Source organism: Emys orbicularis, chromosome 4, assembly GCF_028017835.1.
Source record: "Emys orbicularis isolate rEmyOrb1 chromosome 4, rEmyOrb1.hap1, whole genome shotgun sequence".
In the NCBI taxonomy this organism is placed as follows: Eukaryota; Metazoa; Chordata; order Testudines; family Emydidae; genus Emys; species Emys orbicularis.
In genome coordinates this window covers 143,297,659-143,318,122 of record NC_088686.1, presented here as the reverse complement: position 1 = coordinate 143,318,122, position 20,464 = coordinate 143,297,659, and the positions used below count along the sequence as shown (strand labels likewise).

Below are 20,464 nucleotides of genomic sequence, written 5' to 3'. Positions count from 1 at the left end.
AAAGAGCTCACCAACGCTAGCCCTGCCCGGACAGAGCTGCAGCTCGCTGGTGAGCCGGCTCCAGGGCTGTCACTGTGCCAACACACATTGGTGCAATGCCACCTGGCACTTCCCTGCAGCGTCAGTCCAAGGTCATGCCTTAGGTTGGGCTTCTCACACCCACGACTCAGTGGTGCCTTTAGCCCCACAGGGATTTATTCCTTTTTGTTTGAAGGGAAAATAAAGGGAATTAAGTAAAGTCAGGGTCCCCCCCCCGCCCCTAACTGAAGTCCTGTTTATTCTGTGACAAACCGAGGGAGAAAGCCAGGAAATCCATAAGTTACGGCTCACACTCTGTCCCAGCTCTGGCCACTTGGTTTTGTTTTCTACACATCTGTGAGCAAGTGTGAGCGCTAACGCTGAATTTCCTGGTTTTTGTTGGCTCAGGGTGTTATTTAAACGTATGGAGGATTTCTCTCCCCCCCTCCCTCCCCTCACTGAATTCATTTACGAGGACTCCATTGTTTTGGGAACAATGGGAATGGGAACAATGAGTTCGGTCCCATGGAAGAAAAATGTATTCACTTGATAGTTCTAATCCTTCCGGAGGTCAGGACCATATTTTAATTGCGGATTTGCAACAATAATAAAATAGCAGCTTAGCAAACCTTGCAGACACTCTCACAATGTATCTACATGGCACCTTCCATCCTAAAGGATCCAAAGTGGGTGTGAATAAAAGGGAGGCCACTGTGGGTAAGGTACTAGACTGTGACTCAAGAATCCAGGGTGCAAACACTCCCTGTGTGACCTTGGACAAGTCATTTGACCTCTCTGGGCATCAGGGCCCATCTGTGAAACAGGGATAATAATCGTCCTCTCTCTTCAGAGCTGGGACTGTCTCATTATGTGTATGTGCAGCCCCTAGCAGAATGGGGCCTCTTGTTTAGGGCCTCTAGGCCTTACCTTAATACAAATAATACCAAGTGTACCTCACACCAGAATTAGAAATGGGCCTGAACCAAACCCTAGAACTGTGTAACAAACATTCAGAGCCCTCTCTGATACCACCCACAGTCAGATTTTCACCCACCAACATAGTGCAGCCACCTCTGGAGTGAAATGTGGCAGCCAACTACATGCAACAAAGTGAATCAGAATGGCACATCCGCTGCTCAGTAGCGAGCTGCTTCATTCATGAAGACGGATGGAGTTTCTCTACAGCCAGATTGGATCAGGACATCAGGCCATTCAAATCTGCTACCCTGACTCCAGCAGTGGCCAAGACCGGTTGCTTCTCTAGAAGGCAACCATAGCCAGCTGTGCCGTGCAGAGCAAGAGGGAGATCAGTTATCTTCCAAGTCCTGAGATGCGGCTACCCTAACTCTAGGATGCATGAGTACTACTGACCAAGCACATACATACGCATCAATCCCATTCTGGTACTCAAGCAAGCCAATGTTCCCAACAGCAACGTGTCAGGAGATGTTTAATTCTCTAGGAGAAGGTCATAGTCTCTGCATACATTTGGTTTAATGCACAGAGCATATTCATTCTTTGCCTTTCTGTAGCACCTTTGGCCCAAGGTGCTCAAAGAGCTTTACAGGCATTAACTGTTCAAGTATTACAACAGTCTGGTGCGGACGACAGGATGACAGGACGCAGCCCCGGGAATCGGGTTCTAGTCCCAGCTCCACTAATGACTAATCAGGTGACCTTGGGCAAGTCACTTCCTCTCTCCGTGCCTCGTATTGTCCCCATTTGGGATAATGGCACAGATCACTGCAAAGCACTTTGAGATCTCCGGATGAGAAGCGTATTATTATTGTAACCCTCAGACGAGGAAGGTAAAGATCATCTTCATTTTACAGGTGAGAGGAAACTGAGGCACGGGGCAAATAAGTGACTCGCCACAGATCACACAGCAAGTCAGTGCCTGGGGCAAGAATAGAACCCAGGAGTCTTGAGTCCCAGTCTCCTGCTGTAGCCATTAGACACACGATTCCCTCTCTCATATTAGACAATGCAGGGTGAAATCCTGGCCCCGCTGAAATCAATGGGAATTTTGCCATTCACTTCAATGGGGTCAGGATTACACCCACCACAGCAACCAGCCACTGATGGGAAAGGCCCTGCTGAAGCGTGGATTGATTCCTAGCCTTGTGCCGGAAGTGAGGACACCGGTGCACATGAGATTGGTCATTCGAAGCGGAAGGAGCAATCTGCAAGGGGCTCTGTGCAGACAACGGGGGAACCAAGAGAGCAGGCTCCCGATTCCCCAATCCGGCTCTGATCTGAAACCAACTCCAAGCTGGTTGGATAAAAGCCTGGGGCGACGTCCACGCCTCACCACCGCGGCTATGGGAGAGGCTGATGTCACTCAAACCAGCACAGGGCGAGTGTATGGGGTGGGGAGTTGGCCAATCAAAGCAGCTCATTTGTTAGATGAGCAAACAGAGATCACCACACTAGCTTTGCAGGGGAATGTTTCACTAAGCAAGGAGCCAAACTCACTCCTGGCACAAAGTGCACTGACTTTAGTGGAGTCACACAAGGGGACAAATTGGTCCCTAAGGCTTTAACCTGGGATTTCTCATTAGTTACACGCACCTTCTGGAGCGTGCTCACACGGCTTGCCTGAGTTCGGCCAAGTTTCTTATAGAACCAGCTGCCTCTGTCCTCCTTTGATATTTCCATATGTTCCACCAGAAAAGGGCAAACAGTGAGGAACTGTGTTGGCTCACGGAGGTGGTTTGTTTGCCAAGCTATATGGGGCAGGGCCGACACGTTTATTACAGGAACTTGCTCCTTGGAGAGGCTTGGTTTTCTTAGGCTAACACGCCGATCACCTGGGCTGCTTGGCACATGGTTTAACGAGACTTCCTTATACCCTGCAGCGATCCTAAACAGAACTATAAAGGAACAGACAACAGACGCAGGCGTTACATGGCTAACTGCCTCACCCACGGGGCTGAAGATGCACCCCCATGGATGAGGTGTAACACCCATTGAAAGGATAACCTTTTCAAGGCTCTGTCTACGTTTGGAAAGGCTCCTGCTTCCCCAAGCAGCTAGCAGGGCCATCCATTCGGGGCACAACCAGGCGATGAAAGTTGGTTCCTGGCCCATTCTCTCCTGGGGTAATCCCCAGACTTCAGTAGCAATGAATTTGGCCCAGAGTTTTTTTCAACTTAGTCTCTTGCTGGGAAATGCTGGTGGATTGCAGTGGTAAGGAAGCGGTCAGAATCTCTCACTAGATCTTGCTGTTTCGTGTCAACTCTCAATAAACTCAGGTGTTATTCCTCTCTCCTGTTCTATCTTAGGGACTTCTTATCGCCCACATCACCATAGTATGTGAGTGTATCACAGTCTTTGGTCTATTTATCCTCACAACACCCCTGTACAGTAGGCACTGCCATTGTCCCCATTTTAAACATGGGGAATTGGGCACAAAGAGACTAAGTAACTTGCCCAAGAACAGTCAGTTTGTAGTGGAACAGGGAACTGAACCTGGCTCTTCTCAGTCCCAGGGTAGCACCCTAATCATTGGACCAACCTTCCTCTCAATTTGTCTCAATTTGCTCTTTATTCTAAACTCAATAAATTGGTGCATCAAGGTGGCAAATACAGTTAAAATCATAGTTCTCTTCCATCTCTAGATTCTGTTTCAGCCCATCTCCCTCCCGGAACAGGGATAACCCCCAGCCTACTTCTTAAGAACCCAAGCAAAGGAGCTTCCCCCAGTTCCTTTGGGATAATTCCCCCCCAGACAAACAGGAACTTGCACTTCCAGAGCGGGACTGGAGTTCCCATTCTGCGGAGAACTCTGACGCGTTGAATCTTGCTTCTGTTCAAATCAGAACAAAAAGCTGAAATTTCAACGTCTCCCGCAAAATGAAGATTCTGAACAGTTTTGATTGAAAATCATCGGAACACTTTGGTAATGTTGAATCATTTTGCTTTGATAAGACAAAAAGGTTTTGTTTTGATCATTTCAAAACATAACACAAAATACTGGGTAATATAATAAACAGTAATGTTAGTGTTTTAATAGAATATAAAAGTTGAAACAAGAAAGTCACAACAATTCATTTTGACTTTTTCCTATAGAAAATGGGGTCAGATTAGATTAGTTCCCAAAAAAATGTTTAGATTTTGACAAAACTGCATTTTTCAATGGAAAATTGGCAGCCAAAAAAATTTCGGTCACCTCTAAAGCCTACTTCATTTCATCCCCTTGCTCCTAATTTCATTGTACTAATTAGTTTCTCTCTCTTTCATTGACGTTTACACCTTTCAGACATGAGTGGTGTGATCGCCCCACTTCCAAGCTACATATATTAACCTGATTAAAGTTGGATTCTTTCCATCTAAATAGATTTTCAGCATGTTTGGTGGCAAGGCAGGAATGCATAAAGAGAAGAACTTGCTTTGGGAATGCGAAATTCCTAGAGTATTTGAGATCTGGATTTATCTCCCTTCATCAGGGATAAAAACTTCATTGAGGAGAGAAGTGGAAACTATAAAGTTTCCCTATACAAGGCTATCATCTCCTCCCACCTTCTGCCTTCAATCTAACCAGATCCTTTCCAGCTGTTTGCTTAGTTTATGCCTGTATTTTCTCTGAAATGTGGCAGAAACAGTGCCAATCCCAATCTAACACAGCTCTTGTTAAACTAGAATTACTGGTTTGGATTGTATAATTCAACAGGAAGGCCAAATTTAGTCCCTGTGCCCACAGGCAACTTGGGAAAGAGAACAAAGATGCTACTTTGGCAGGACACAAACACCCCCCCAAGAAGTTTACAGAAGGTGTGCCCTGCTTCCCAGCTCTCCTTGACATTTGTTACCAACGTCTCATGCCACATAAAGGGCTACGTTTCAAAAAGGGCTTCACTAAATGGGCCTCCAGTGGACATCATTCCGTTTTTGCATCCACAATTTTTCAAGCCCAAGTCTGCATGTTTGAAAACCCCCACCCTGATGGAAGTGCAAACTGCATTTGTGCTTGCAAGTCAACTAGTTACACACCACATTTCTTCCTCGGTGTGCACAAATGTGGTTTCTGAGGGTATGCCCATACCGCAATCACAGGATGTGACTGCAGCTCCAATAGACATACCCAAGCTAGCTTTAATCTACCTAGCTCTGCTCTGGTACCACAGTAATGAAGCAGAGGCTAGACCTGGGAGTAACTATCCAGGGCTCCAGGTGGGTTTACACAGCCCATGCTGCAGTGTGCGCTGCCGCAGCATCATTGTCCGCGACCCGAGCTAAGCTGAGGCAGGTCTCCTCGAGCTGCAGTCACACACTGTGATTGCAGTAGAGACACCCCCTGAGTTTGCACGCACAGAAACCAGGATGCAAAGAAAATGGCGAATACAATTCTAGAGGCCATTTTTGAACATCTGAACCGAGACATCATTTGGGGCCCAATCCTGCTCCTAATGAAACGAACAGCAAAGCTCCCATTGACTTCGCTGGGAACAAGATCGGGCCACAACAAAAACTAAACCATCAAGCACTGCCACTGCACATCAAAGCCTACATTAACCGCAGCCTTTACTCGGTTCAGGGACGATTGCTAAAATAGAGAGGACACCTCCCGCCGTAGCAGACACAGAGTTAGAGGTAAGTAACGTCGGATTCTCACCCTAAGGAGGCTGCACCCTGTTGAGTTCTTCTGCAATGACAGTCTTGCTTTGTACTGTTTGCTTCACTGTTTAGGCTGACGCAACGAGAAGTGCATCAAACAGGCTGCACAGACCTCAGCTTAATGAACACCAGCTGTGAGATGCACTTGAGCGGTGTTTTGGTTTATAAGCACATGGAGAGATCAAGATGGTGTGAAGAAACCTGTTCCTCTGCCTAGCACAGCATGTATGTGCTGGGAGGTGGTGGAATCTCCTTCCTTAGAGGTTACCTAGGGAGATGGTGGAATCTCCTTCCTTAGGGGTTTTTAAGGTCAGGCTTGACAAAGCCCTGGCGGGGATGATTTAGTTGGGGATTGGTCCTGCTTTGAGCAGGGGGTTGGACTAGATGACCTCCTGAGGTCCTTTCCAACCCTGATATTCTATGATTCTATGACCATGGGCTGCTCCCCACTTCAGTCTGGGGCTGGGAGAGGGAATGGGATGGGATCTTAGACAGCTTGGCTAGGCGGTCAGCCACAGTCAACGCTCTGACTTTAGCCAGCTGTATGTAGGGAGAGATGGCGAGCAGAACTGTCCTGGTAAGCACATGGAAAGAATAGAGATAAATAAAATGAACTGAATTAACCCACCACTCGTGACTCGTGATCTTTCGAGAGATGGCGCTACAGGATGCAGAGAATTATCATCACTCTCTCTGCTGGAATTTCTCTGGCCCCATCACCACGCTATCCAAGCACCTTACAAACGTTAATGAACGATTCCTCACAACCTCTCCGCATAGGCAGGGCCATTTCCCCCATTACAGAGGAGGACCTGAGGCACGCACAGCTGAAGTGACTCACCCGAGGTCACTCAGGCAGACTGTGGGAGAGCCTGGAATGGAACCTAGATCACCCGAGTCCCAGTCAAGTGCCTTAATCACAAGGTCTCCTCTTTTGGCGCACTCCATCCACCCCTATGGATTGCCTGCACTGCTCGCTACTGAGCCCTGGGTTCGGATCCTGCCTTGGAGAGCTGAGCTCAGATGGGTTACAGGAATAACACCACATACTTGGGTTGCAGAGCAGGCAGACAGGAAATGCTCATCTGATTGATCAGCACCATTTACTATCTTGGTGCTAGCGCCTCAAGGGAGGGCACTCAGCCCTAGTGGGAGGATGAGGACGTCAGCTTTGGTTTTCTACGAGAAGAGGGCACATCAAGGGTAGCAGAACAGAGTGGGTGGAGGAAAACATGAGCCCCTTACCCAGGCAGGCCATTGGACTTGATACCAGCTGTACAGAAGGAGAGATTGCATCTGGTTGCCTGGTGAGAAGAGTGCGAGTCATCCCTTTGTTTCACCAGCAAAATCTGCTGTGTATATGGCATCAATCAACTGACTGCTTTTATTGCAAGTGTTTTCCAGCTGTAACTCATGTGCTGCTCGCTGCCTGAGAATGGCCAGAATCCATCTCTGGAGGCAGACAGACAGACACACACACATCTGGGACTCGCTGCTGCATGTGAAGATTAACATTCCCTCTCTGATCATTACTTGGAAACATTACGAGGACCCATTATACTGAAATACCGACAGGAAAGATGGCTGGGGAGTCAAGGCATTGTGACCCAGGAGATCTGGGTCCTGCCTCTGTCACAGACTCCCTGTGGGACCTCAGCCAAATCACTTTAACCCTCTGTGCCTCGGTTCTCCACCGGTCACACAGGCATACCACTACTGCCGGTCTCCTACCTGTGCTTGTCTACTTAGACTGCAAGCTACTCAGGGCAGAGACTGTCTCTCACACTGCACCTTACACAGCTTGATCTCGGCTGGAGCCTGGAGGTGCTACTATAAAACAATCATAATGTCAGATTGTTTCCAGCCTCGATTGGTAACAAGGCAAAGCCGTGTCATTCTAGACACCATCTTGTCTTCTCTCAGTTCAGTTCAGGTGCCGTTTTCAGCAGCTGATCTCTGACAAACCGCTTTATGCCATTGGAAAGCTGAGATCCTCAGCTCCAAGAGAGTATAGCGCAGTGGATGCTAGCTGTACGGACTCTCAAGACGACGACCCCTTAATATCCATTTGAATTGAAGTAGCGAGGAAAGCACTCAGGCAGTCCGAAAGGGTGAGCCCAGGTCAGAGATCGCACGACTAGTCAAGGCCAGAATAACGCGACATCCACTGATGGAGAGCTGGGCTCTCAGCTTCCTTGCAACTTACAACACTTGTCTCCCCGTGGACATTTGCAAGACACCAGGCCCATTAATCCTTTCACTGGTCTCTAGGAATGGTCTCCTGGCACCAGTCCAGATGTGAATCTAACCAATCCCAGTCCTCAGGACAGGAAGTGAAAACTATTGAATCCAAAAGAGGAGGTGCGGGGAGGCAGGATGCAGTTACCTAGGTTGGTAGCTGGCCAGGACCCTGGGGCTAACACCTCTACTCTTGCAAACAGTGCGAGATGGAAAAATGCCACCTATTGAACCATTAACACAGCTTCCCACTGCACCCGCCCTGCTCCTTCCAGGTCTCCCACTCAAGCACTGGCCCTGCTAAGCTCTGGTGGGGTCTTGGCATCAGGTGGGAATAACAGGATTTATTGTGTCACATTCTGCATCACGCTCCCCTTCAGGGTGAATGCGCAGCTCCCCCCTCATGGCAGCACATCAGTGACTACCCGGAAGTCTGGCTGCATCATAGCCTGCTGATCAACAGCTGCTCCGGGCCGCCCCAGGAATGTGCTGCAGGGGAAAGCCTGGCACACGAGGACCAGACGGCTGAGGAGCGAGCGAGAGGAGCTGGGCTGGGCTGGGCTGACAGCATGTTCCTTGCTGCCCATCTCCCAAGGAAAAGGCCCAGACTGGGTGTGTGGGAGGTTTACACCAGAAGAACCTTGAGGGCATGGAAGGGCCCAAGATCCCAAGCCATGCAGGTTTCCCAGATAGCTGCTGGGAAACACCACACCACACCCTATTAAAACATTGCCCTGCATGGAGTGAGCAGGGACGGCAGGGGGGGGGGGGGGGGAGCGGAGGGGCCTTCACACCAAGGTTCCAATGTCCGGCGCAAATTGGAAAGCTCGGAGGGGGCTGCTGGCAGCAATCCTACTTCCCTGTCTGAATATTCACCAACCGCAGTCACCCATGCCGGCTGGCTGAGCTGCCAGCACGACCTTTGCAGCGACCTCCACCCCCAACCCGGGGGCCCTGTCTGGCTGCGGGATGAGAGGGGAGAGCCGGGAACTGGGCTGAACTCCAGTACAGGGGCAATGACCACTCAGGGGATCCAGTTCCTGGCGGAGGCCTGGAGGCGCTCCCGGCATCTCACTGCCTGTCGGATTCCAGGTCAGGACGCAATGGGACGGGGACAGGGCCTTAAAGCCACCATCCCATTAAGCATTAACTGCCACAGTTTAGTGCTGGCCCTCAATTGTAAGGACAAATCATGAAGGAACTCAGTCCCTATGGCCCAGTCTTGGGCCCCAGTATCTCAGCTAGGCCTGGGGGAGCTTCCTATGAGAAAAGAGGGAGCAAATCCTTCTCCTGCCTACTTATTCCCAGGCCACGGAGCTAATCCACAGCCTTGACTCCAGCCTGGCTGCTGGAGGAGACTCTATGGCCCTGGTGCTTCCTTCTGCTGCTGGAGGCAGGCAAACCGCGGTGCCCGGGGAGGAGCGGGAACAACAAGCCGCAGCACCACGCAGAGGAAGAGCTAAGGCATGGGACACAGAGGACTCCCGTTGGTACACCAAGCCACGATACTCACGTTGATCAGGGCCATGATCCAGAAAGCGTAAGACACGCGTGTCACCACCATCCCTTTCATCGGCAGCTCGTAGTGCGACAGGTTGCCGGGATGGTGGGGGACCAACGACTTGCGGATGTGAGGGAGGTTGCTGGTGGCGTTGAGCGTGGAGTTAGACAGGATGCAGTTGGTGTCCGAGAGGAAAGGGTCAGCTATCAGCGGGCTCAGCAGGGCCCCGAACCCCACAAAGAAGTGAAGGGCCTGGAAGAGAGGACAAATGCCAAGAGGTTAATTTTTCTGCTCTCCCCTGCAGGGAAGCTGCTGGAGCCTCCTCCTGAAAGAACGAGACCCGACGACAGAAATACAGCAAGAGCTGCCGCGTCCCGACAGAACTGCCCCGGGGGAAGCCAACGCATCTGCCTCACCTGCAGGAAGATGGCCGAGTCCTTCTGGTAGATCTTCACCAGCTGCATGTTGGAAATGGTGTCGATGCATCCCATGGCCAGTCCCGCCACGGCCATGACCACAGCCAGAACCACCACATTGTGGCAGAGAGGGATGATGGCGAAGACGACAGAGATGGCGAGGGACGACGCAAAGAGGGCGACCAGGGACTGAGACAACCTGAGCCAGGAGAGAGGAAACAAAGGGACAGAGTTACCTCGGGGAGAGCACTGTCCAGCAAGGACATCGACCTGCTCACCAGGACACACCCACAGCTATCCCCAGGCAGTAGCATTCTTAGTCTATTAACAGGCCTGCCCCATCCCCTGAGCATTCAGGGCCACTGGAGCACTGCAGATCAGCCCATGGTGCATGCACCATTCACTACGCTGGCTACGTTATCATTCAGCACGTGGTTGGGAAAGGATTACGAGGGATATTCTTTGATCAGACAACGGACGTAGGATCCGGGTACACTGCAGGGAGGCAGGTTTTGGCCCTTAGCATGGTTTCCACACATGTTAAGCCCAGGCGGGACCATTACAATCACCTAGTCTGACCTCCTGTCCAACACAGGCCACAGAAATATGTCCCTTAGTTACGGGCTCAGCTGCTGGGGTGGGGTGAGCAGGACAGACTAGTTCAAGAGACTGGGAAGCAGGGCCTGGCGATAAGCACAAGTTTAGCTCCCAGCCAGGTCAATAACAGCAGCAGGCTGTCACCAAGGCACTGTCAGCTGGTAACCGATGAGCAGCGGGTAAGTGACAGCCTCCATCTATTCCCAATAGGTGACATGGTCCCATCACTACCCTACCCCTCCAGCCACCCCCACCTCTTGCTTGTCTCAGAGGCACTGTGGACTGAATGCATCATGGACACTTAACTCCTTGCTCCCCTGTAGAGGCCAAAAGGGGGCATATTGGCAGTGAAAATATGGCATTGACCATGCTGCACCTGCGCTGTGGGTAGACTCCAGCCCCCAGGGCCACCAATCGCACTGCTGTCACGTTAGGAAAAGCTAAATCCATTCAGTTTGTATCTAAACCATGACTAGTATTGTATTCTCTGGAGGGACACATATAACCTGACTAGGGTACGGGCACCATAATGTCTGATTTCAACAGCGCATTTATTGCTCTAGTCGTCTCCCCATTTGGCTTGTCTCCTGCCCGAACTTTGGATCTCCACAAGAACCTGCCTTCTGGGAGTTCACTCCTTCCTTTCCTGGCTGCAGCACCACAGAGCAAGCAGGACGGCCGTCTGAGGCTTTCTTCCAAGCTTCGCCCTGCACACCCAGCCCCAGGCACCACGTTAAGGTCCTCGTGCCCACATCCCATGATCTCACCCAATGTTTGCATGGAGGGGAGGCGATAACCTTGATCGCCACATCAAGGGCTGAAACCTCTTTAATCAGGTGGCATTTACCCAGATACCTAATGGTTGTAGGATGGCTAGAGGAGAGGCTGGAAGCCAGATGGGACGTGCCCTCCGTTCAGGAGGGTTTTGCTCTGCTGAATAGTGTGCTAGGGACCCTCTACACCACAAGCATTATATTGGAGAGGGGCAGCACATTGTGACCGTGAGATGGAGTCACGCTATACCCAGCCCCGTGTGTATCTGACACGCTGCAGATCCATTATTTGCTGCAGACTCTCAGGTTTCTTTTGAAATTAAAAGTTTCTAGACTGGATCATGCAAAGAGAGCCTTCCAAACGTGACCTGAGTGTAAATGGTGCAGCGGTGTCAGTCTGAGTCTGCAGACAGCCTGAAACGAGAGCTCCAGGAGTCATGAGCTGCTGTGCTCCTCTCAATGAGTGTTAATTCTGAAACCTACTGATACCAGGTTCAGTATCAACTATTTCCATTACTGATCATTTTAACATCATAATCTATCTGACCTAACCTCTGCTTAGACTGTAAAAGGCTGAACTGTCTCTTTTCTCTGCTTGTATAGCCCCTAGCACATTGAGGTCACAGTTCTGACCGGGGCCTCTGGGTGCTACCATAACAAATATTTGCTACTCCTACAATACCTTCCCCAAAGCTCCAGCTACAACCCACCCAGGTGCCAGAAGTTCCATCTTCCCCAGTGGATCCCTTCCTCCGTTCAGTCTGGTTACATCCCCAGTGAGGATCACCTCTACATGACAACAGCAGGACCTGTTCAGTCTTTCCCCTGTAACCAGCTGAAAGGGTTCCGAGCTCCTACTTCCCTAGCCACTCCCACAGGTGAGTGGTTCAGAAAAGCTTAAAGGACCTTAGCATAAGACGGGCAAGTGCATCACGTCACAGATCCTGTGGGTAATAAGCCCTCTCCCTGCCTTCTGTCCGGACTGCTTTGAGCTGAGCAGGGAGCAAGCTGCTCTCACTGTGAGTGAGAGCCGGCCAGTTCGCTGAGTTAGAAAACCGAGCCCAGGTTGGCATCGCACCGCTGCGAAGCTGCCAAGTCTGAAGGCAGGAAGGAAGGAAGGAAACAGAGACCAGACAGCAAAGCACTGAAAAGACCAAGACTAGCAAAACGTGAGACGCTGTAAAACCTCAGCAGAGAACAGCTAGCACAGACACATCCCCCTAGAGACCGCATCCCCATTAGCACCTCTCTCCCCCTTTAGGCACCCAGAGCTTTCTGATGGAGCAGGGCTGGTCCCTTTGGCACATGAAAGCGTCACTCCTTAACCGACCAGAGGGGGGCGTTATTGGGTGATGCAACACATTCCAGTTCTGGCTGGAGACAGAGAGAGGGATCAGCAGTAATAGCCAAGCCCCACACAGGCATGCAAAGGATACCATCTGCATGCTTGCAGCGTCCATTCCCCTCGCTCCCAAGCAACTCGCAGCACAGAGGAAATCCACAGCCACATCTCCCTGGGGAGCAGCTTGGCTTGGGGGCAGCATCTCTGGGTCACAAGTCACAGCTCTCCCCACCCAGAGCTGACACTGCCACGCAGCACAGAGGGACGCCTGTGCCATTCGCGATGCCGCAGCTGCAGAGAGGAGACTCAGATCAGAGGGACCGGTGGTCCGTTTCTGGGGGTCAGCGAGGCAAGTGTTTTGGATCACAGGGGAATAACTCGAGTGTCCCAGCCAACGTGCTGCCCCCTGTCGCTCAACAGGCAAGAGCCCCGGCTGGGCAGTAGCCGATTGCCAAGCTCATTTGCATGCTGAGTCTGTAGCTATCTCCCTGCCTTGGCAAGGGCTTTAAGATAAGGGGATGAAAAGGGCTGTGGGAAACCAAAATCCATTCTCCAAAGCAGGTTGCCTAGAGCAGTCGGCCAAGAGCCAGGACATCTGCTATGTAGTCCTGACGGCTATTTGCTGGCTGGCTGGCCTTGGACAGACCCCTTCTCCTCTCTGCACCTCCGTTCCCCCATCTGCAAAAGGAGGGTAATTCCTGCCTCACAGAGTGCATGAGGCCGAATAGCTTATAATCCACTTTGACATCCTAGGGCAAATTAACGGACCTAAATGCAAAGTTACTTCCTTACTCTGCTGGATGGCATAAACTTGGAATTCTGGACTCACAGACCCATTTTATCTTGGAGCCCAATTCCATGTATTCAAATTAAAAAAATAATTTAATTGTTTTTGAGGGTCCAACATTTTGCAGGGCACTAACCCAGCCTCTCATGCAGTTTAGTCCCTTTTAAAACCCTGAGCAAATTCACAAGACAAAGAAAAAACAAACCCCAAAGATCATAAGGCCATGGAATAAAACAACAGGCAAATAAGAGAAAGGAGCCACAGAGGTACAAGGCAGCCCCCGAGGGGAATCACAAGAGCCTACTGGGGAAGAGAACTGTAGGGATGAGCAGCCAGTGAATATGAGATGGTAGAAACGTGCACCAAGAGATCCCAGAAGTGCCTTTTATGTTCTGCAGTGTTAGCAAAACATCTGCAGAGCTGTCCCGGCTTGGTTAGAGAGTGCATTCATTACCGGAGTTAAACATTAATCGCTAATTATTTCATGTCCTTAAAAAGCACTAAAAAGATTTTTTTAAAAATAGCAAAAATGTCTGCCTCCAGCAATGTACCACTAATTATACCATCACTTCTTTATACAGCCCCCGTAGCAAGCACCAAGAGAACCCACTTTGCATTCTGCCCCGCTGACCCCTTCCCCCGCCAACTCTGGCATTAGTGAGTATGAAGGAATTGCTCGCTTCCAGCCACTGAATCCAAAATGAAGTCATTTGCTTTCAGTTATGTTTGAAGAGTGCACAGCTCAACACCAGAGGTGGGATTTGGACTCCCACCGAAAGGCAGCGTGAGTTGGGTGTCTAACCTGTTAGGTTCCTCTGAAAATCGCAGCTCTTTCCCTGTATCTTTGTAAGAGGCATGACATAAACCCAGGTCTTGAGGATGAAAAATCATTGCACACCTCATCAGGCAGTTAACACTCTGTCTCCCCTACATCTGGCTGCAATGGGATACAGTGGTAACCGGTGCTAACCTGTTGTGGAGTGTTGCCTTGCATAAACATCTGCTATCTCTCTCCCCCCCCCCCCCACTTCCACCCCCACCTCCCCGAGGCTGCATTGTACTGGGGGCAAGGAATTCCTGTACAAACAGAGAACCTGATTTTCAGAAGCATCCACATCTTGTTGAAGCCAAGGGGAGCTAGGGGAAGGGATATGGAACCTCGTGCTTCAGGGTTTCAGCCAGTCTCTTAATGATGGGGTAGGATGAGACCTTCATGGGGAGACAGATTATCCTGCATCTGCCAACTGCAGGGTTTCTTGCACTGACTTTGAAGTAGCTGGCGCTGGCCACTGTCAGAGATGGGATACTGGGCTGGATGGACCAGGGGTCTGAGTCCGTCTGGCAATTCCTATGAGCTGCAGATGCTCAGGCTCCCTGCAAAGTCAGGCCCAATGCTCATAGAGCTGTCCTAGGGGGCTTAGGAACGAAAGGCACTATATAAATGTGCCACACTCAGCACCCTTCAGTCCCTCCCAACACTGGAGCCACACACGGTGCCAAATGAAGGAGACGCCTAAACAAAAACCTTAGAAAGATGGGAAGGGTGGAGGAGGAAGTGGCTATAGGATCATTCCTGGTGTTTCCCACTGTTGCCTTCCCTAGTGACAGACACAGGCCTTGGCTTCAGTGGGGCAGGATCAGGGCCCAAGAGGGGAGAGAGTTTAGGATTATGGAAAGTTGAAGAATCTCATCTCATCTGCCCTCACAGGACCACCTAGGGGAACATACCTTTGGAGGAAGCCTGAGCAGGGTTACACCACACAGTGCCAAACACACCTGTGTCCGATCCACATTCATACCCCCAGCTTGGCTAGCGCCAGTGGGGCTAGCTTGGTGCTGTGCCAACAGCGGGAGAAACGCTACCAACCCTCAGGACAGATGCAGCCTCTGAAAAAGCAAACAAGGGTGCAGGGGCCCAGATACCACTGCAATGGGAGTGGCAGGAGAGCAGAGACTAGATGGCCATGGAAGGGCAGCACAGAGGAGTGCAAGGTGGAGGGGGAAGATAAGACATTACTATTAATAACGGCAGGATCCAGTATTAAAATCAACCACCAGGAAAAGTTAGAGGAACTGAGGCAGGTGGGGTAAGCAGAGAGAGAGACAACAGCTTCTCAAAAGAGCGCAGGGCCAGGTTTCCTAGCATTCAGCACTCACCAGTCAGCTGGCTTTTCCAGAGATCAGCTCCTATTCAAGCACCTAAATCAGGGCCCGATTTGCAGAAAGACTCCACCCGGACCAGCTCCCAGTGTGCCACTTATGGCCAGATTTTCACAAACGTTCAGCTCTCAGCGGGTACCCACTGTGCTCAGCTCATCTGATAATCCGGTCCAGAGAACACAATAAAATGGGATTCTTTAATCCATTTCCAGCCTCGGTGAGCTATGGGGCTGCTTACAAGAAGCCAACCTGCCAACTGGAAGATGCACATAGAGCTCCTTTGCCCTAACGGATCTGACATATAATTTAGCATCTCTCTAACAAAGCTAAGGTAGTGTTAAGGTGTGATCCAGGGCGCGCAATATCCTTAAAAGCTGTTACCACCCATGCAAGAGAATACCCTGTTCATGTCATCTTATAAAAAGCTATATTCTTCTGAACTCTGTATGGTGCAATAGAAAAACTACAAACACACTGAGTCATAAGACAGTAGCATGCCAGTCTTATGAATAAGGCTCACTCACAATTTTTACTGAATTCTGTTCCTTTCAGTTATATAGGGCATTTCTCACCCTACAGTTTCAGCGTAGCAGATGCCAACAGTAAGATGAAAGGGCAGCTCCCAGAGTCAGTAAGATGGGTGTACAAGACTGATATTTTCATAACAACCCAGGCACGGTAGCTCATGTTCTGCTCTGTTACATGCCTGCAGACTCCCAGATTTCAGTGGGGTTACACAAGAGCAGAGTTTGGCCCAAATGTTAATTAAACTCTCTGGTTAGAGGAATCAAAGGCCATCTTGAGCCCCATCTATGCTACAGTTACAACCAATGGTGCAGTTAACAGCATCGTTATCCCCTGACTTGATTATAACATTCCATTTTGTAGAGCAGACAGAACCAGAACCACATCCTAGGATTTAACCCATATAAGAAACAAAGCCCAGATGCCATCTACACTACAAATTAGAGCCAGGTCTCCTGTCTTGATTGTGACTGTCGCATCAATGGGGCCTTAGGAAGCTCTAGTATAAGCTATCACCTTCTTAACTGTAGGAGGCATGGACTAGTGCTCTGACCACGGGACTGGGAGCCAGGAGCTCCCGAGTTCTAGCCTTTATAATCACGCAGCATTCTAGCAAGCCGTGACTTCAGGCAAGTCACTTTACCACCCTGTGCTTCAGTTTGCCCATCTGTAAAATAGCCATAATACCAACTGCATCAGGGCTTTGTGGGATTTAAATAGCTAATGTCTAATATACTTAAAGTTGGGTGCCATAGCACATTTTAAAGTTAGGTCTGTAATGCAGCTCAGTGCACCTTGGACACATGGGAAACACCCCCCACTGCCCAAAATACCCACCACTTCCCAATAGGAATTTCAGCAACTGTTTTAAGCATGTTGCCTGTGCTGTGAAGAGCCACAAATGGGGTCCTGGTTTATTAAGGCAGAAGGGGGTTGCTCATTTTGCCCCGCACAGAATTAAAAATCCAAGACACCAAAAATCCATTCTTAGGGAAACCCTAAAAGGTCCATGCAGCATAGGCTGGACACCAGGAAGAAGCATATCAATATGAACCTGGCATTTCCGACTGAGCAATCATAGGTCTGCATTTGCCTAATCTCACCTTCGAACACACAGGCAGTAGATGAAGTGCTGGCAAAAATTATTGACCTGGGAGTCTGAAATCCACTCTCCATATCACAGGCAGGGCAAGCTTCCCACACACCATCTCCTTCCAATATGCACCACCCCTGACCTGGCAAGTAGTTCAGTCTCCTAGTCAAGATGCTTCTGCTGATTGCCTCTAGGACTATTTCATCTCCAAGTACATACAGCCCTTGGCTCCTCTACTCAAAATGCCATCAATGCAGCTCCGGGAGTGCCGGCTGGGATGGCAATTTCACCTCGATGCTAATTCCAAGACCCTTTACAGGTACTAATCAGAGTCATCTACAGAATGCCTCCTTAATAAGTCCAGAGAACAGTTTAAAAACAAACACTTTATACCCATAAGAGAATCATGTAAATAATAATACAGATAGAGACTACAAAAATCAGCTACACTGATCAGTAACACCGTAAATAATCAACTGATTTTCATATGCAATAGCTGTCATCACATCTAAGCGTACACGGCTGTTTGGAAGCCTCTAACAGTGCCGTTGCACATTTTCTATTTTAGAGAGATCTTAACACAAGATTGGCTACATATCCCTTGTCTGGCTGCACTAGGAAGCCTGACTGATTTGTAAAGAATGCTGCTGTCACTCACACATGCCTTGTGTGAAGTTGAAATACCGACTGTATCCTCTTCAACCCTGTAGCAACTTCATGTTTAGAGTGTTGTCTGAGGTTGAATCTTGTTTGCCCAAACTACCGGAGCGTAACATAACAGCTTGATTGCTGACACTGGGGTTATTAAAACAGGCTTTCTACAATGTTTTTAAACGATTAGGTTAAATAAATACATTGGGGAGTGTGGAGTAAGACTTGCAATCTCCCCTTTGCATGCACCATCTCTGCACGGAGCTCAATAAAATCAGTGGCACTCCTCACAGATGCAACAAGGTGGATGGATCCAAGTACAGAATCAGGCTCCCGCAGAATGAAACCTGCAGCCTTTACTCTCATGAGCAATTCCACTAACTTCAATGGAACTACTCAGGTGAGTGAGGGCTACAGGTCCAGGCTAACCCCTTACAAAGGTTTTAGTTTGTGCAGGATCTTTCACACAACTTGTCTCCCCAGATGCTTTGAGTCCCATACTGCAATCAGAGAAACAGACAGAAACAAAGAGAAAGTCGGGGGGGGGGGGAGTGGAGGGAGTGGGGAGGTAGGGAAAGGAGGAGAAATTAAAAGACGTTTTCAGACGCGATGTGAAAGAGACAGAAAGCGCTGGAGACGTGGAGCCCAAACATGGGACGTTCCAAGCCAGAAGGGGGAGAGTTGCAAGCCGCTGGAGGAACATTAAATAAAAATTGGGGGCTGTTAGAGCAAAAGTGATGTTGCGACCCTAACTAGGGCACTGCTCTGCCGGCTGAACCATGGGGCACCGAAAGGAGCGTCCCCACAAGTCCCAGTACAGCGCCGGGAGGGAGGCTAAAGCCAAGCCACGTGGGAAGTTCAGTGTCACCAAGTTGGTCGGAGACGGAGGGAGGGTGTGAGCAGGGGAACCGGGAAGGCGCTGGGTTCTCGATCAAAGCCGGCATGGCCCCCGGGGGGGGAGACCGATCGGGTGGGGGGTGAGCTCGTCAGGGGCCTTACGTTCTCTTGAAGACTCCCCCGAGGCAGCTGCCGAGCAGGAGGCAGAACTGCTGCGAGAAGAAGACCCAGGTGATCTGGGAGAGCGAGCTCTGGGTCTGGCAGCGCAGGTCCAGCAGGGTGGGCCCCAGGAAGGCGATGCAGAGCCCGAAGCTGAAGAAGACGCTCCAGTAGGTTAGGGTGGGCTGCAGGTTCCTCCGGAACAGGGCAGCCACCCGCTCATCCCACACCATCCTGGGCTCGGGCTCCGACTAGGAGAGCCACGGGCAGGGCAGGGCTCGGCTCAGCGGGGGGGCCGGCGGGTGGACAGCGCCCTGGATCTCATGCGCCCTGGAGCCCTTCTCCCGCTCAATCCGGATTCGCTCCGCTTCGCTGCAGCCCGCGCTCCGCTCCCCGGGCAGTGCAGGGATGTGCCTGGCGCGGGCGGGCAGCGCTGCTGGGCTCGGACGCTGGCCCCGCCCCTGGGCCCGGGGAGCAGCAGCCACCGCCTCCCGGGGCAGCGGGGCGGGGACGGGGCTCGCCAAGGTGCGCGGACGCGCTGGGAACACCGCGGTGCCCAGAGCCCTGCGGGGCTGCAGCGGGTCGGATCCTGGGCAAGGAGCTGCGGGACTGGAGCAGTTCTTATAGTGGGGGCGCTGGCAGCCCCTGTGCCAGGGGGAAAGCAGGGAAATCCCGCCACTGGCCAGGCACTGGGTCTGGTCCCTGTCCCCGCTGGATCGTGGGCTCCGTCAGGCTGCAGCAAAGGCAGCCAGCACTAGGGAAATGTGAGCGCCCAGCAGCCCCGCTGGAGCCGAGGCCACAGGTGCTGGAAGTAGGGGCGCTGCTGCCCCCCCCCCCCCACGTCTTGAAGCGGTTTCTATTATATCCAGGGTTTACAGTTTGGTTCAGTGGCTCTCAGCCTCCCCCCACCCTCCACTGTACAAACTGTTCCAGCCCCCCTGGGTTGGGCTGCAGGGAAGTGCCAGCCAGGAGGGCTCCATCCGGGAGAGCAGCCTGGTCCCTGAGCTCACAGCTCAGGCTTTTAGGAGGGAGGCATCCCGGCTGAATGTTGGGTTAGTTTCTAGGCCCTTCCAGTTCTGCCCAGCGCCCCCTTTAAATGGCCTGGGGGTCTTTTAAAAAATCCCTGGGGGAAAAAAACACCACCACTTTTGTCCGGGGTTCTTCTTCCCCTAGTGTGGCTTAAAAGGCTCTTTACAGCAAGGGGGAAACCCACTAAGGCCCTGCCCCTGCAAACATTTATGCATCTGCTTCACTTTAGCCCCATGCCCACAGCAGTAAAGCATTTAGACACTGACCAGTGATTTTTAGAACACTTGTCCCAGGCAAAGCCGCAGGGCCGCCCAGAGGATTCAGAGGGCCTGGGGCAAAGCAATTTCGGGGGCCCCTTCCATAAAAAAAAAGTTGCAATACTATAGAATACTATATTCTCGTGGGGGCCCCTGTGGGGCCTGGGGCAAATTGCCCCACTTGCCCCCCCCCCCTCTGGGCGGCCCTGCAAAACCGTGTCCCAGAGTTCAGCCAGGCTGGATGGGTTAGTTCTGGCCCATGTGTGTTGTGTGGTTTTACATTCAGCACGGCATGTGTGGGCTTTATGGCATATCTTAGGAATGCTGCTGTGGAGCCTGTCGGAGCTGCTAGTTTGCACAACAGGTTGTTATTTTAGAGCTTGGCGAATCCAAACTGCACCTGACCCCTAGTTCTTCACCATTACATTCATTTGCTAGCGTGTCATACATCCCTGGGAATGGGGC

At 50.9% G+C, this 20,464-nt stretch overlaps 1 protein-coding gene across 1 annotated transcript in view; it reads right to left on the bottom strand.

Moving 5' to 3' along the window:
- Positions 1-18,946, bottom strand: part of MFSD4A (major facilitator superfamily domain containing 4A) — a 35,562-nt gene extending 16,616 nt beyond the window's left edge. Inside the window, exons 1-3 of the mRNA XM_065404088.1 lie at positions 18,717-18,946; positions 9,790-9,988; positions 9,386-9,625 (exon numbers count right to left, since the gene is read on the bottom strand). Of these exons, the coding sequence (XP_065260160.1) occupies positions 9,386-9,625; positions 9,790-9,988; positions 18,717-18,946 (669 nt within the window). The remainder of the gene's footprint in view (positions 1-9,385; positions 9,626-9,789; positions 9,989-18,716) is intronic.
- Between the last annotated feature and the right edge of the window lie 1,518 nt (positions 18,947-20,464).